A 13,717-nucleotide genomic window follows, 5' to 3' on the forward strand; every position below is an offset into this window, starting at 1 on the left:
ATTTGCGATTACATCGTAAAATAAACCTAACTGATCTGGAGAGAAACGGAGGTCACAAGTTGACCTCCAAAAGGGAGAATATTTTGATATCGTAGGTAAGCCACAACACGCTTGCCGGTCCATAACCCTCCTTTCCCTGCCATTAGCAGACACGACAACACCAACCGTTAGGACCTTGACAATTCACCTCTCGACACATGTAAATTAGCTTGTAAGCATATCATCCATCAACGACCCATCATCCCGTAGAATCAGAGATGCTGCTGGGACCCGGCGTTCTCAACAACTCCATACTCCCTATTGGACGGAAGCATTAAACTAGCGCTAGCGGAATCAAATCGTTTCGTTGGCGAATTTGGGGGTATATAGAGCGAAACTCCTTAGCGGCGGCCGCTACGAGCAAGGCTGCCTTGCATTTGCTCGAGTTCGTTCTCGAGCTGCTTGATCTGAGCATGGGTCTGCTCGAGATCCTTGTTAAGGCGGTCACGTTCGGCGATGAGCTTCTGCTCCCATTGTCGGAATCGCTGCTCCTCGACCTTGACCTGCTCGGTAAAGCGCTTGCGAAGGGCCTCCTCCTCCTCCTTGTACTTGGGGTTGTCCAGCTTGCGGGGGCGGGCCTCGCCGAACTTCCGGGTCTCCATCTGTTGAGCTCGGTACGCTTCGTAGTGCAACTCCTCGGTCGTGTGGATGAGGTCAAGCATGTGAGTACGGATTAGGATCGAACGTAGCTTCTTGAAGTCGCAGTGGTCCTCGTTTTCGACTTCGGCAACACCCCATGAGTACTGACGGCCCTTCACAATACGACCATCGCCCGTCTTGACGTCCTTCTCCGAGCCGATAACAGCGAAAGGCATGGCGGCCATGAGACTACGTGCGTGCTGGGCAGCGGCCTCATCGTCCTCCTCGATCGGTGGCTGGTAGATCTTAATGCTCTGGGCCTCAATGACAGCACGGATCTGGATACACGTTAGTCAGTAGAACGATTAACCTATGAATAAGTAGACATACCTTAGCCTTGAATTTGGCAAGGTCAACAGGGCTCAGAGTATCAGCCTTGGCAATAACGGGGATCAGGTTAACTCTTGAGCAGAGTCTCTTCATGACCTCAATATCCAGAGGCTTTAAGGTGTGGCCGGTGGGTCTAATGAAGTACAGGCAAGCGTGGACACGGAGGTCGATCTTGTCCTGGCGGCGGGGTTGTTGCTCTTGGAGCATATAAGACTCATGCTGATCATCAAGGAACTCAATGATGGGCATCCACGAATCTCGGTTGTTCACGTAGTCGCCGAAGCCAGGTGTGTCAATGACAGTTAGGCGAACTGCACATACGATAGTTAGTAAGTGGCAGGTAGCTAATTGAGCTTTGGAATAGAGCTAGTACCTTTGAAGAACTTCTCTTCTAGTTCAGCCTTGGTAATCTCAATTTCGACGGTCTTGTCAACCTGCTTCTGATGTCGTCGCTTGTGATCGGCATAGTTCTTGATGGTGGTGGAGAAGAGGGTGTTGATGAAGGTGGTCTTGCCCAAACCAGATTCACCGGCAACCTGATATAAGCTATTAATGATATGGATTACGACAACCTGGGGCTCGCAAGATATAGTACCATAATAGTGAAAGCTGCACCTCTCTTCGCAACAATCTTGTGTCGCTGGTTGGGCAGATTGGCAATGCCAATTGGCGACGCGCTCTCGGCGGCGGTGGCTGGAGGCATTGTGATGGTTTTGGGTAGCTGTTAGAGAAGAACAAGAGAATTGATTGTGATAGAATAAAGGTACAAGGCCAAGAAAGCGTCCAAGCCTAATGGTCGTTGTATATTGATTGTCGGAGGATGTTTCTATCTAGAAACTCTCTGGATACGAACCGACGTGTGATGTTGACAGACAAAAGGGTTCGGGCTACTTCAGGGGAAAGCGTTGCTGGTAAAGCAAATTTCCTTACCACAAAACCTCAAGTGCAGGGCAACCGAAAGGGGACAGGGATTAAATTGAGTGTCAGTGGCCCCTTTCCCCATTTCGTAGCCGTGGTTCGAGCGTTAAAGCCTTGACCGCCTGCCACTACCAATTCCAATGAAATCTAGCCTAATTGGGTTAGATATTAGTGGAGGTAATGGTAGCAACGTCAATCCTAGGAAGGAACCTTTGCTATTGATTGGTTAGGAACCTTCCTTGAACTGCTAGAGCTCTATCTAGGCTTGTCTGGATAAAACTATTATCTTATCACTGATAAGAAAAACAAAAAAGTTCTGGATTAGATCCAACTCGGCGCATACAATCCATGGATACAAGGCATAACTCTCTAGCAAGGCCATCTACCTTTTAACTATGTCGTGACAATGAAGACCGATTTTAAAGTGAGGATTCCTTCTATAATTCACAAGCTACAAAACATCTCCTAATCATCATAATAGTTTTCCAACCTCCTCGGGACCGTGTACTGCCAGGGCAACCTCTTATACAGCCCTGATGGAACATGTTTGTTCTCACCTGTGGGAAACCGAGTTACGGTTTTCAACTTAGTAGAGTATGTCTTATTTTGGTTTTATCGGCTCAGAAAGACATGATTCCTAACTACATTATCCTAATAGTAACAAGTCATACACACTTCCTTTCGCGCATAGGAAAAACATCTCGAGAATTGGCTTGACGCCGCGGGGCAATCTCCTACTCTCCGTTGACGAAGACGGCCATGCAATTCTGACCAACGTCCCGCGACGAATCTCTATATACCACTTCTCTTTCCGATCTCCTGTCACGGCTCTCGCCTTTTCACCGTCAGGGCGCCACTTCGCTGTAGGACTAGGTCGAAAAACCGAAGTATGGCAAGTTCCATCAACTCCCGACTCGAGCGCAGATGGGGAGTTGGAGTTTGCACCTTTCGTCCGACACCACACGCATATGGGTCACTTTGATGACGTCCGTCATATTGAATGGTCCGCCGATTCGCGCTTCTTTTTAACCGCCTCTAGAGATCTGACAGCCCGAATATGGAGTTTGGACGCGGAAGAAGGATTTACCCCAACAGTCTTGTCTGGCCATAAGCAGGCTGTGATTGGAGCTTGGTTCTCGAAAGACCAAGAAACGATATACACTGTCAGCAAAGATGGCGCCGTCTTTGATTGGCAATTTACGAGGCATCCCAATGCGCCACCGATAGATGAGGACGAAGATATGGAAGACGCCGATAATGACGGTATGCGCTGGAGGATTGTTCAGAGGCATTACTTTATGCAGAACAATGCCCATGTTAGATGCGCCGCTTTCCATCCCGAGTCTAACCTCTTAGTTGCCGGTTTCTCTAACGGGATATTTGGTCTCTACGAAATGCCTGATTTCAACACAATCCATACCCTCAGCATATCGCAGAACGAAATTGACTTCGTCACAATAAATAAGAGCGGAGAGTGGCTAGCCTTTGGGGCTTCTAAGCTAGGCCAACTCCTTGTTTGGGAATGGCAGTCCGAGTCTTACATTCTAAAACAGCAAGGTCATTTTGACTCCATGAACTCCCTAGTCTACTCCCCCGACGGAAAACGCATTATAACCACCGCCGACGATGGCAAAATCAAAGTCTGGGATGTTGATTCCGGATTCTGTATAGTGACCTTCACTGAGCATACAAGTGGCGTAACTGCGTGTGAGTTCGCAAAGAAGGGTAATGTGTTATTTACTTCGAGTTTGGACGGTTCCATACGGGCCTGGGATCTTATTAGGTATCGAAACTTCCGAACCTTTACAGCGCCGAGCCGGCTTTCCTTTTCCTGTATGGCAGTCGATCCGAGCGGTGAAGTGGTCGCTGCAGGGTCTCTGGACTCGTTCGATGTTCATATTTGGTCTGTGCAGACCGGTCAATTGCTTGATCAGCTATCCGGTCACGAAGGCCCTGTCTGCTCCCTGGCATTTTCACCGAATGGAAGTATTCTATTTAGTGGAAGTTGGGATCGGACGGCTAGGATGTGGTCAATATTTAGTCGCACACAAACCAGCGAGCCTCTACAATTACAAGCAGATGTGCTCGATATTGCGGTCCGGCCAGATTCCGCACAGCTTGCAATTTCTACTTTGGATGGTCAATTATCATTCTGGTCGGTTTCAGATGCAGAGCAAGTATCAGGCCTTGATGGCCGGCGAGATGTGTCAGGAGGTCGGAAAGTCAGTGACCGCAGAACTGCCGCTAACGTTGCGGGCACCAAGAGTTTCAATACTATACGATACAGTACGGATGGAAGTTGCCTTCTAGCAGCCGGAAACAGTAAATACATATGTCTCTATTCTGTGAGCACTATGGTTCTACTGAAAAAGTTTACCGTCAGTGTCAACCTCTCGTTATCGGGAACGCAAGAGTTCTTGAACAGTAAGTTGCTTACAGAGGCGGGACCGGAGGGGTTGCTTGATGATGAGGCAGACCATTCGGACCGCGAGGCTCGACGAGATAAACTATTACCGGGTTCGAAGCGAGGCGGGGATCCGTCCGCCAGAAAGAAACTACCCGAAGTGAGAGTGACTAGCGTAGGCTTCTCACCTGCCGGTACTTCATTTTGTGCTGCATCCACGGAGGGCCTTCTCATATATAGCGTAGACAACGAGCTGCAGTTCGATCCATTCGACCTCAATATGGAAATTACACCAGCGTCGACTCTTGCTGTTCTTGAAAACGAGAGAGACTACCTTAAGGCTCTTGTCATGGCATTCCGCCTCAACGAAGCTGGTTTGATTAAGAGGGTATTTCAGTCCGTGCCGCACACGGACATCCCATTGGTGGTGGAGCGGTTCCCTACTGTATATGTTGCAAGGCTATTACGGTTCGTTGCAGCTCAGACCGAAGAGTCCCCCCACATCGAGTTTTGTCTCCTATGGATCAAAGCCTTAGTAGATAAGCATGGATCCTGGCTTACGGCAAATCGGAGTAAAGTCGATGTTGAGCTACGGGTTGTCTCGAGAGCCGTTACAAGGATGCGGAACGAAATCAAACGACTAGCAGACGAGAACGTATACACGGTCGACTATTTGCTTGGGCAGGCTACCACTAAGACAGATACCAACGGCCAACCCCTAATCACGGGCGGAGATACCCCTATGAAAATGCTGCCATCAGGGGAAACGCTCATCTTGGAGGATCACATGCAGTCTGAGGGTGAGTCCGAGGCTGAATGGATTGGGCTGGATTAACGGCACGACCTCGGGTTACAATGCGTCAGCTTGAGGACATGTGGTATAATGCAGACACGAGCGTATACATATCGCTTTCTCCTTCCGACCCGATATGAGGCTCTGCGGCCTCTGGCGATGCGAGAATTCTCTCAACCGATGGCCGAATTGAAGGACTCTGCTCGGATTAGGGTGCTAGGATATCCATGATTACCCGCAAAAAGAAGTGAAGTATCGGTTCCGGGACCAGCATTGTTGGTCTCGTGTGAGATGAGGTTTGTTCTCGCTCGTTCAACCGTTTAGTCTCATAGGCTTATTTAGGTATAGGAGGGTATCTTCTTTGCAACATTCCCCAACTGTAATATAAACCGATGTACCCTACCTCGACAGCCGCAAAATCCTCAAAAAATTCACGAGGCATATGCTAATTGGTCCATCAATATTAGCACAGGCTCTATGCCACCCTAACTGCGTGAAATGCGGCAACGCTCTAGAACGTCTTGCAATGTCTAGGACGGATACATTCCTATAAGGATCCGGCACCCATAATTGACTCGGGCCGAGCCCCGCTCAGCTCTGCTTCGGTTGTTTAGACGTTAGATTGTGATGCGTGTTATCTTGCTTGTGTGACATTGGATACCACGGAGCCGGGAAGCTTAGCATCTTTAAGCCGCCCTATATTAGCCTGGTGTTGGGACTAGATACGCAATGAAGCCCACTTGTAGCACTAACAACTGGGAACATACATGACGTACGGGGATATATGTGTTATATGTGTGAGACTGCATATTCTAGAGACCCGCATGTGTTTATTGGATGTTCGACGTGACTCTTTGGTCGACGTGCAATTTCAAGATAGTCTTAGTTGCTTTCTTTATATGTACTTATAACTATTCCAATCAGAATACCTAGTGATGAGTTAGCGAGAGACTCTGCCGCAACCCACCGTAAGACACCGAACGAGATGTTGTGCTGTTAGTACTTATAAGTCCGCTAGCGCTGATGCCGCCTCAGCTAGTTAGCATTCGTTCAAGAGACCCTTCGGCAGATCTGTTAGCCTTGGCTGCCTTAGGTAGTTATTAGATCCATTATAGACCCGCATTGTTGTGGGTTAGAGAGGAGTGGGATACTAGAATATGAAAGAGAATTCATAAGGGCAATATAGAAGTAGTTATATATTAAACTTCCGTAAGTAATATATGACGCAACCACATTAGGTGTACAAAACCACAAGGGTAACCAAGATTATATGCATCGATCGTACCCATCTATGCAACCCATCTAACTTAATATCCGATTAGTTGTATGATCAAAACTGCAACTACCATATACATACTCCACACGTATGGACAGTTGCAGCTATAGCTCAAGCAAGCACCTTGAGTCATCTGAAAAACAGATTATAGGACATGATTCATAATCACATCATAGGTAGTTCCTTGCTGCTTCGTAACCTAGTTGCGCTGATCCTACCCTATAGGTGACTGGTTATAAGCACTACAAGTTAGAACGACCAATTCAAGCATATAAAAGTAGAGGTTAGTCATACTTTATAGAAAATCACTTTATCATTAGTCCCAACATGTGAACACTTCCCACAAGCTAAGGGCATAGGTGCTACCTACGTATGTGAATTCTTCGGTAGGCGGCAGGGGACTTACACATATGTGTATATACGTATGTATGTATCCGACTAAAAGATAGCCAATGGGCATTGCATATTTGCCACATAATAGGTACCTAGGTTAGGTAGACTCTAGTAATTGCGTGTATGTCTACGTGACTAACGCAACTCATCACCCACATGATTTCTAAATACTTACCCGTACTCACCCAAGGAGGCTCTGAAAGATAACTCTGCCCCCTGACTGCTAATTTAGACCTCTATATAAGAAGTTCCCCACCCTTCTGATCTCCCTTTGGATACTATAAACCATCAACCGCCAACTCTTTAATATCGGGTACTCGCCACATGTGATATAAGTCACCACGGTAGACATGGACTACGGTGCCGTCCTTCACAGCTTGCTCCCGGGCATAAGTGCAAATATATCGCACACGGGCGGTAATGCCTCGGTAACCGACAACACGCATCATGCAAAAGCAGTCGAGAGCATCCTGGCTCTTGTTGGGCTCCGCGGGCTCGCGCCCATCTACGGGTTCATCGGGGGCTGGCTGGGCTTCGAGCCGTCCAATATATTAGCCGTGGTCGGCGTTCTCTGGGCACTTAACAAGATCCTCCGTCAAGCATACTCGTTTCTCTATCGGGCTGTTACCGGATACTTCATGTGCAGTGTTCACATCCTGAATAACGACGACATCTACACCCATCTCATGGACTGGCTCGCTACTCACCCTAGGATGGCGAATTCGAGAGACCTGGTCGCTGAGACGGCGAGCAAGAGGGTTTGGCAGGATGAGGATGCGTCGAACGTGGCTAGGGACCGGTCCGGTCGTTACCTTAACTTTTCTAACCAAGAAGCCAGAGCTGTGAGTACCCTGATTATTCCCTCCACTTATATTATTCCTATTCCCCTCTATCCAGTACCACACAGTGCAGACCTACTAACACCCTTCCAAGCCACCGTTCTTCAGTCCTGCCGTCGGCCTGCACAGCTTCTGGTGGCGCGGCCAGTACTTCCAGTTGAACCGCAAGCGGGAGTCGATATTCGATGAGAATAGCATGTCGGGGCAGATGTTCCGGGATCAGGAGGACCTGATCATCTCGTGCTTTTGGAGAAGTCCGGGTAAGCTCCCCAGTCGTTATTCCCCGTCTCACATACGAGCTGACGCGTGACACTTAGAGCCTATCAAGCAGCTACTAGCCCACGCCAAGGAGCAGTATTACCGCGACCATCAGGCCAGGACCACTGTTAAGCGGCCCAGCAACAATGCCTCTCGCCGGTACGCGGGCCGGGTCGGCTGGCATCAGGTGGCGAATCGACCTATCAGGGATATCAAGACTGTTGTGCTAGACGAGCAGCAGAAATTACAGGTTCTTGCAGATATTAACGAGTATCTGCATCCCGAGACACCAAAGTGGTAGTAAGTAACAGCCAGTGTTATTTGTTACCCTTTTTAGCATGGATCAAGCGTTTCTATGCTTTAAACACGAGCTTGAATACTCGGTTATTCGCTAAATATTAATTACTGACTCCTGGATCTGCAGTTCAAATAGAGGTATACCACTACGGCGAGGATATCGTATGTATTTTAAATACCCCTTTCCCCCTTTTCGGCTTGTCTCAGGAGCTAGTCTTCCTTATTCAAACCTAACTGGGGAGTTATTCCTCCCGAGATGTGTCTGAACCCCTATAATAAGGTAACATTTACTAACTATTGTTGATGTAGTTTTCCATGGACCCCCAGGAACGGGTAAGACGTCGCTCTCGTTTGCTCTCGCCGGGATTTTCGGTCTCGATATTCACGTAATATCGCTTCTCGAGCCGAGCTTGACAGAGGAGGATTTAAGCGCACTGTTTGCCTCACTCCCGCGCCGCTGCATTGTCTTATTAGAAGGTATGCCACACTGGTAACAGCAACATCGATGTTTATGCTGTCCCCTTACCCCCTGAAATATCTAGGCCATAATTCCTAGATCTTTCCGAACCCAAAACTATTTACTAAAAACCTCCTCTGGTAGACATTGACACAGCTGGACTCCGCCGTCCAACCCTCAACCAATTCGACAACGAAACCTCGCAACCCGAGCCCCAGGATGCTACCACCACCACCACCAAGCCCAGCAAACACAGCAATAGCTCCGGTCCCCGCGACTGGAAAGTCAGCGACCTAGCGCGCGCGCTCAAGAAAGAAGGCGAAAGCGACTCAAAAGCCGGCATCTCCTTATCCGGCCTCCTCAACGCCATCGACGGCGTAGCAAGCCAAGAAGGCCGCGTGCTAATCATGACGACAAATACCCCCGAGCAACTCGACGACGCATTGATCCGCCCGGGCAGAGTAGACCTGCAAGTAGCCTTTGCGAACGCGACGCGGGACCAAGCGCAGGAATTATTTATGCGCATGTACGAGGAGGATTCAGGGCGCCCTACTACTCCTCCCCCCAAGAACAAGACTCAGCAGATAACCGCCAATAATGGCACCGCCCTCCAATCCGCCGACCTCGACATATCCATCTCCGAACTCCCCACCGTCGCAGCCGCCTTCGGCGCTAAAATCCCCGAGGGCGAGTTCTCGCCCGCTCAGATCCAGGGGTATCTACTTAAGCGCAAGAGGCAGCCGCGCAAGGCGCTCGAGGAGGCGGATAAATGGGTGGAGGGTCTGCTAAGGCAAAAGGTGATGAAGAGCAAGATTTTGCAGGTGCAGTGAGTACAGTGTGTGGCTATTGACTAGATAGATATCTGGGGTAGTGAGGGGGTGCGATGGGAATGGTTAATGGGGGGGTTTCACTGCTAGTATCCCCGAGATAGACGTATGGACATCTTTACCACGGCGACTTAGAGAGTTGATATTCCGGTTGCATAGCGGGGAAGCTAGATCTAGATTGGCCGTCCGTCGTGGCGTCGATTGGAGTTTGGGGTCTCGTTTATGATGTCTATTGGCATCTTCTCCTAGCGAAACGATGACTGAATGACAATAATAAACCGATGTTGTTCATCAATAATGAATAGGGGCTTAATTTAATGTGATCTACTGATGCCGCAAGCTTAACTCGAGACCGATGTGAAGCCGAATAGAGACCCGGAGCAAGCTTTTAATTTGCTGCAATAGATTTCGAATGTACCTAGATAGGGTATAAATTATACAAGGAACGGCGTATCAGGCAATCGCAACGAAGTGCCCGCCAAGAAACCAACCACATTCCAAGGAATATAGCCATTATATGAACACTATCACCCCTACGTCTCAATGCTAGGCCCTTTCTCCTGGATCCGCACGATCAAGTCGTGTTGTGTCTGGAGGTTCTGCGACGAACTAAGCGACCTCGCCACCGTAGTTTCGTTCTTCTCGACTACGATCCGTCTGAGTGCTTTCACCAAGAAACCCGCGACTAAATCCACGCTCCAGCTATCGGGTATTACTGACAGGACATCGTTGACGTCGAAGAATCCTCCAAACTTCTCCAAAAGCAAGCCCGTCTGATCCAAGCGGTCGCTGATGTCCTCTAGTTTGAGGAACTCGCCAAGCAAGGCGCGGAAAAGCCGGGCTTGCTGATCTTGCGTCGGTGGCATACTATCGCGGCGCGTTGGCGCTTTAGGAGCCTCCGGGTTTATGGGCGGTTGGCTTTGTTGGGCTTGGTAGATAGTGTAGATGCTGGAGCCGCCGCGGAGGCAGTAGGCCACGGCCGTATCGTAGTCTCCGAGATGGTGGACTAATAAGCGCAGTGCGTTTTCGTGTTTACGTTCTCGGCCGTCGAGTATTATGGTCTCAGGCACAAGAAGGTCTTCAGCTGCGGTATTCAAACTTGCGATTCGTCCCCTGATAACTGCCAAATCAAAGTCATGGTTGCCACCAAGTAACTGTAAGAGCCGTAGCCGACTAACCCACGCCTCGTCATCGGCAGGAGCGTTGTCTGTCAAGAATTGGCGGTACGTGGGTTTGGGAGGTTGCAGAGCACGGTATGCCGTATACGTAGACGTCACTACATCCCGAGCTTCAGGCGATGTCCGAAAACGTGTGATCACAATATCCAAATAATACATAATTAGCTCGTTGACGTATACAGTATGGCCCTTACCGAACACCAGGTACTCCAGATAATACTTTACCGCACCCGGAGCCTCTTCTCTGAGGAGTTGAACTACCTGGGTAGGCTCAAATTTCGGGGCACGGCCTTTATCGTCAGCAAAGATCTGGACGCCAAGCTTCGGGTTTCGATTCGCAAGCCAGATCCCATATTCCTGAACTAGGCTTTGGTTGCTAATCTTCGAGATATATTCGCGTACTCGCTGTTCGCCATCGGTTAATTCACCCCCGTCATCCCGTTCGCCCTCGATGATGCGTTTCCAAGTAGCCAAAACTTCTCCTGCCATCTTACGACTTTGGTAGAGCCTACTAAGCACATAAAGACGGTGATAAGATTCAATCAATGTTTCTGCTCTGTTGAAACAATCGACTCCCGTATCTACAAGCTCGTATAAATCCGCACGGATCGACCTTGCTTTGGCTGGACCCGTGGTCGAATGTTGATCGAGCTCAAGGAGGACGGCAAGTAGAGCCGCATCAACTGTGCGGAAAACCTCGCTCTCGTCCGGTATGCTGCCGAAGCCTTTTTTACGTCGCCATGCGGTAAGAAAACGCCTAAGGAAATGCAATACAGATTGCGATAGTGTGCTCATAGTTGAGCTATTTTTATCGAAGTCCCTGCTCGAGATGAATTCCTCAGCAGTCAATTTGACACCTCCAAATATCCAGATGCCTCGTTTTGTCTCGATTACCTCGTTACGAACTCCAGGTATAAGAGATAGAACAACTCGAGGGTCAAGAAGGCTATCAACTAAGATCTCTTCCATGGCTCGGAGCTCTGATTCCGAGAATGGGGTATCTTCCGACTTTAGGAAGCTCGTTAATAAGAGTATACCTGCTCGTTGTCGTATGTAGTTAAATGTTAGAAACTCCAACTCTGATTTAGCGTCCTGACCTCGGAAGGAATTCAGGATGGTGAACAAGTCTTGTCGCTCAGTAGATGCCTGTTTCGACGCCGAGGCTGTTGCTTCTAGCTGTGCATCTAACCGTAGTATTAACGGATTTCGAATAGCCCACCATATATTCTTTCCACGCCACACAGCCAAGCGAGCCGTACTTCCTGCGAGGCGGCGAGCATAATCTTCCTCTTCAGCGTTGCGTGTCGCCTGCCAACCATCGGGAAAGGATTCTTCGCTCTGAGAATCAGTATCCCTATCAAAAAGCTCTCTCTCTTTGGACATCCTTTCGATAGAAGAGGCTGTTCTAGAATCACAAGTTCGTAGAGACATTGTCGAAGCGCTTGAGTTATCTGATAAAAACGGAGCAAATCTCCGCCGACACAATTTTTCGACGATTTCCGGGAAGTGTGTATCATCTGTCCCACGCAATGATCGAATTCCTATGTTATGCGCAGAGTTGGTAGCCGGATCAGCATTTGGAGGCTCGAGCCAATGTTTTGAGACCTCGCCCTCGGCTGCATCAGTATCCCAGCGTTGAATCTCAAGGCCATAATGAATACCATCAGAGAAGTTTCTCCCCATTGATGCAAGGACAAATCCCTCCTCTTCCGGAGCGGGGGACGCCCGTGTTGAGGATGTATCTATAGGACCTCCATCGACGACAATCTCCTTAGGATATCGATCAAACTCAATAGTAGGCCTTGTTGGATCACCATCTAGGTTTACAAACATTCCAATGCCCGGTTCTAGCGGATCTGTACCTGTGACTAACAGAAACTCTTCTGGCGTTGGAGATACGATAAGCGGTTTCAAAAGACCCGGCTTAGGCCTAGAAGTTGGAACCGTTTGGCCTGCCTGGCCCTCTGTGGCTCTATCTGACGCTGGGACATTTGGGTCCTCAGGAGGAGATTGGCCCGCCGTTAATTCAGACGGAGTTGGTTGTCGCGAGATTGGCTCCTCGTCCTCGGCAGCATGAGATTCCTGTCTCCGATTGGCACCCGTGATGAAGTCACCCAAGCTAGTTCCCCGCCTATGAGTAGGAGGTTCGGGACTCTCGGTCTGCGAGCGAGATTGTGCGGAGGAATTGCTGCGATTTAATCCACCTCCTGAACTTCCGGAAATATGCTGGGCTTGACCAATAATATTCCCTGGCTCGGCCTCGTCCAGTGATGATATTGACATTAAGGGGATCTTCAATTGGTGGTTAATTTCGAGTAAGGCATAGCTGCGCGAGTCCGCTACGCAAGCAATGGAGTCTCTCCTTATAGAAATTGTGCTTCCCGCAAAGTCAATCTTTTTGATAGGATGAGCCCTATCAGCTATGTTGACCACCTGAATCTTCCGGTTAAGCGACAGCAATATGGTGACGCCTGTGGGTCCTTCTCGTCCATCTTGGCTGGCAGTCAATTCATTGAGGTCTATTCCGCCTACCCAATTACAATTCTTGACCTGTGTTCCGCCAAAGACCGGGCTTAATTCTGGGAGCGAATAGAAGGTGACTGTCCAGTTACATAAAATACAAGCCTTGTTGACGGTTGGCAGCAATAGTATTTGCTGAACACCAGGTCTCGTAGAATTGGATGCTGCTGCTGATTCGGCGAAAGCAGGGCGCAGCCTTGAGGCGAGGATGAAGGTCGGGGCGTTCGATTTGTCTGCAGGATCTGGGGGTATCTGAAAGAAGTGAAGAAGTTCCGAGTCGGACGTGCCTACGTATAAGTGGTTATCTGACGAGGGTATCAGCTGGCTTGGACTTGACAGAAGCTAAACTGCAAGCGAAAGAGTCCTATCTTATGCGCACCTAAATATTCGACACAGTTAATCTTGATATCGTCTCTTGTTCCATCTTCCGATAGTGGAACGTCTGCGAAGAGGGTACGAAGTACGAAGGGCCCGGCACCGAACGCCTTTAGCGAGCTCTTGTCGCTTTGATGTTCGGAAGCCATGGTGGAAGCGACAGCATCATAAGAA

The 13,717-nt window shown here is 49.1% G+C and overlaps 4 protein-coding genes across 4 annotated transcripts; 2 read left to right on the top strand and 2 right to left on the bottom strand.

Annotated features, from left to right (window-relative positions):
* Nucleotides 1–280: 280 nt before the first annotated feature.
* F4817DRAFT_366473 (Septin-domain-containing protein) lies at nt 281–1,711 on the bottom strand (the record flags this gene model as incomplete). Its single annotated transcript, XM_049306992.1, has 4 exons — nt 281–956; nt 1,009–1,319; nt 1,382–1,544; nt 1,604–1,711. 4 exons carry the CDS (start codon nt 1,709–1,711, stop codon nt 381–383), a joined length of 1,158 nt encoding a protein of 385 aa, XP_049157459.1. The 3' UTR covers nt 281–380.
* A 621-nt stretch (nt 1,712–2,332) lies between these two features.
* On the top strand, nt 2,333–5,165 carry F4817DRAFT_317564 (periodic tryptophan protein 2; the record flags this gene model as incomplete). The annotated part of the gene is made up of 3 exons (XM_049300818.1): nt 2,333–2,350; nt 2,408–2,520; nt 2,585–5,165. 3 exons carry the CDS (start codon nt 2,333–2,335, stop codon nt 5,163–5,165), a joined length of 2,712 nt encoding a protein of 903 aa, XP_049157460.1.
* A 1,850-nt stretch (nt 5,166–7,015) lies between these two features.
* On the top strand, nt 7,016–9,738 carry F4817DRAFT_168086 (BCS1 N terminal-domain-containing protein). The gene is made up of 6 exons (XM_049298173.1): nt 7,016–7,634; nt 7,726–7,891; nt 7,949–8,189; nt 8,314–8,348; nt 8,496–8,663; nt 8,788–9,738. The coding sequence occupies exons 1-6, from the start codon at nt 7,143–7,145 to the stop codon at nt 9,471–9,473; spliced, it is 1,788 nt and encodes a 595-aa protein (XP_049157461.1). The 5' UTR covers nt 7,016–7,142; the 3' UTR covers nt 9,474–9,738.
* On the bottom strand, nt 9,587–13,692 carry F4817DRAFT_366475 (uncharacterized protein; the record flags this gene model as incomplete). Its single annotated transcript, XM_049306993.1, has 2 exons — nt 9,587–13,473; nt 13,548–13,692. The coding sequence occupies 2 exons, from the start codon at nt 13,690–13,692 to the stop codon at nt 10,004–10,006; spliced, it is 3,615 nt and encodes a 1,204-aa protein (XP_049157462.1). The 3' UTR covers nt 9,587–10,003.
* Nucleotides 13,693–13,717: the final 25 nt, after the last annotated feature.

This window comes from Daldinia loculata, assembly GCF_022478755.1.
Source record: "Daldinia loculata strain CBS 113971 unplaced genomic scaffold F4817scaffold_37, whole genome shotgun sequence".
NCBI classification, from domain to species: Eukaryota; Fungi; Ascomycota; class Sordariomycetes; order Xylariales; family Hypoxylaceae; genus Daldinia; species Daldinia loculata.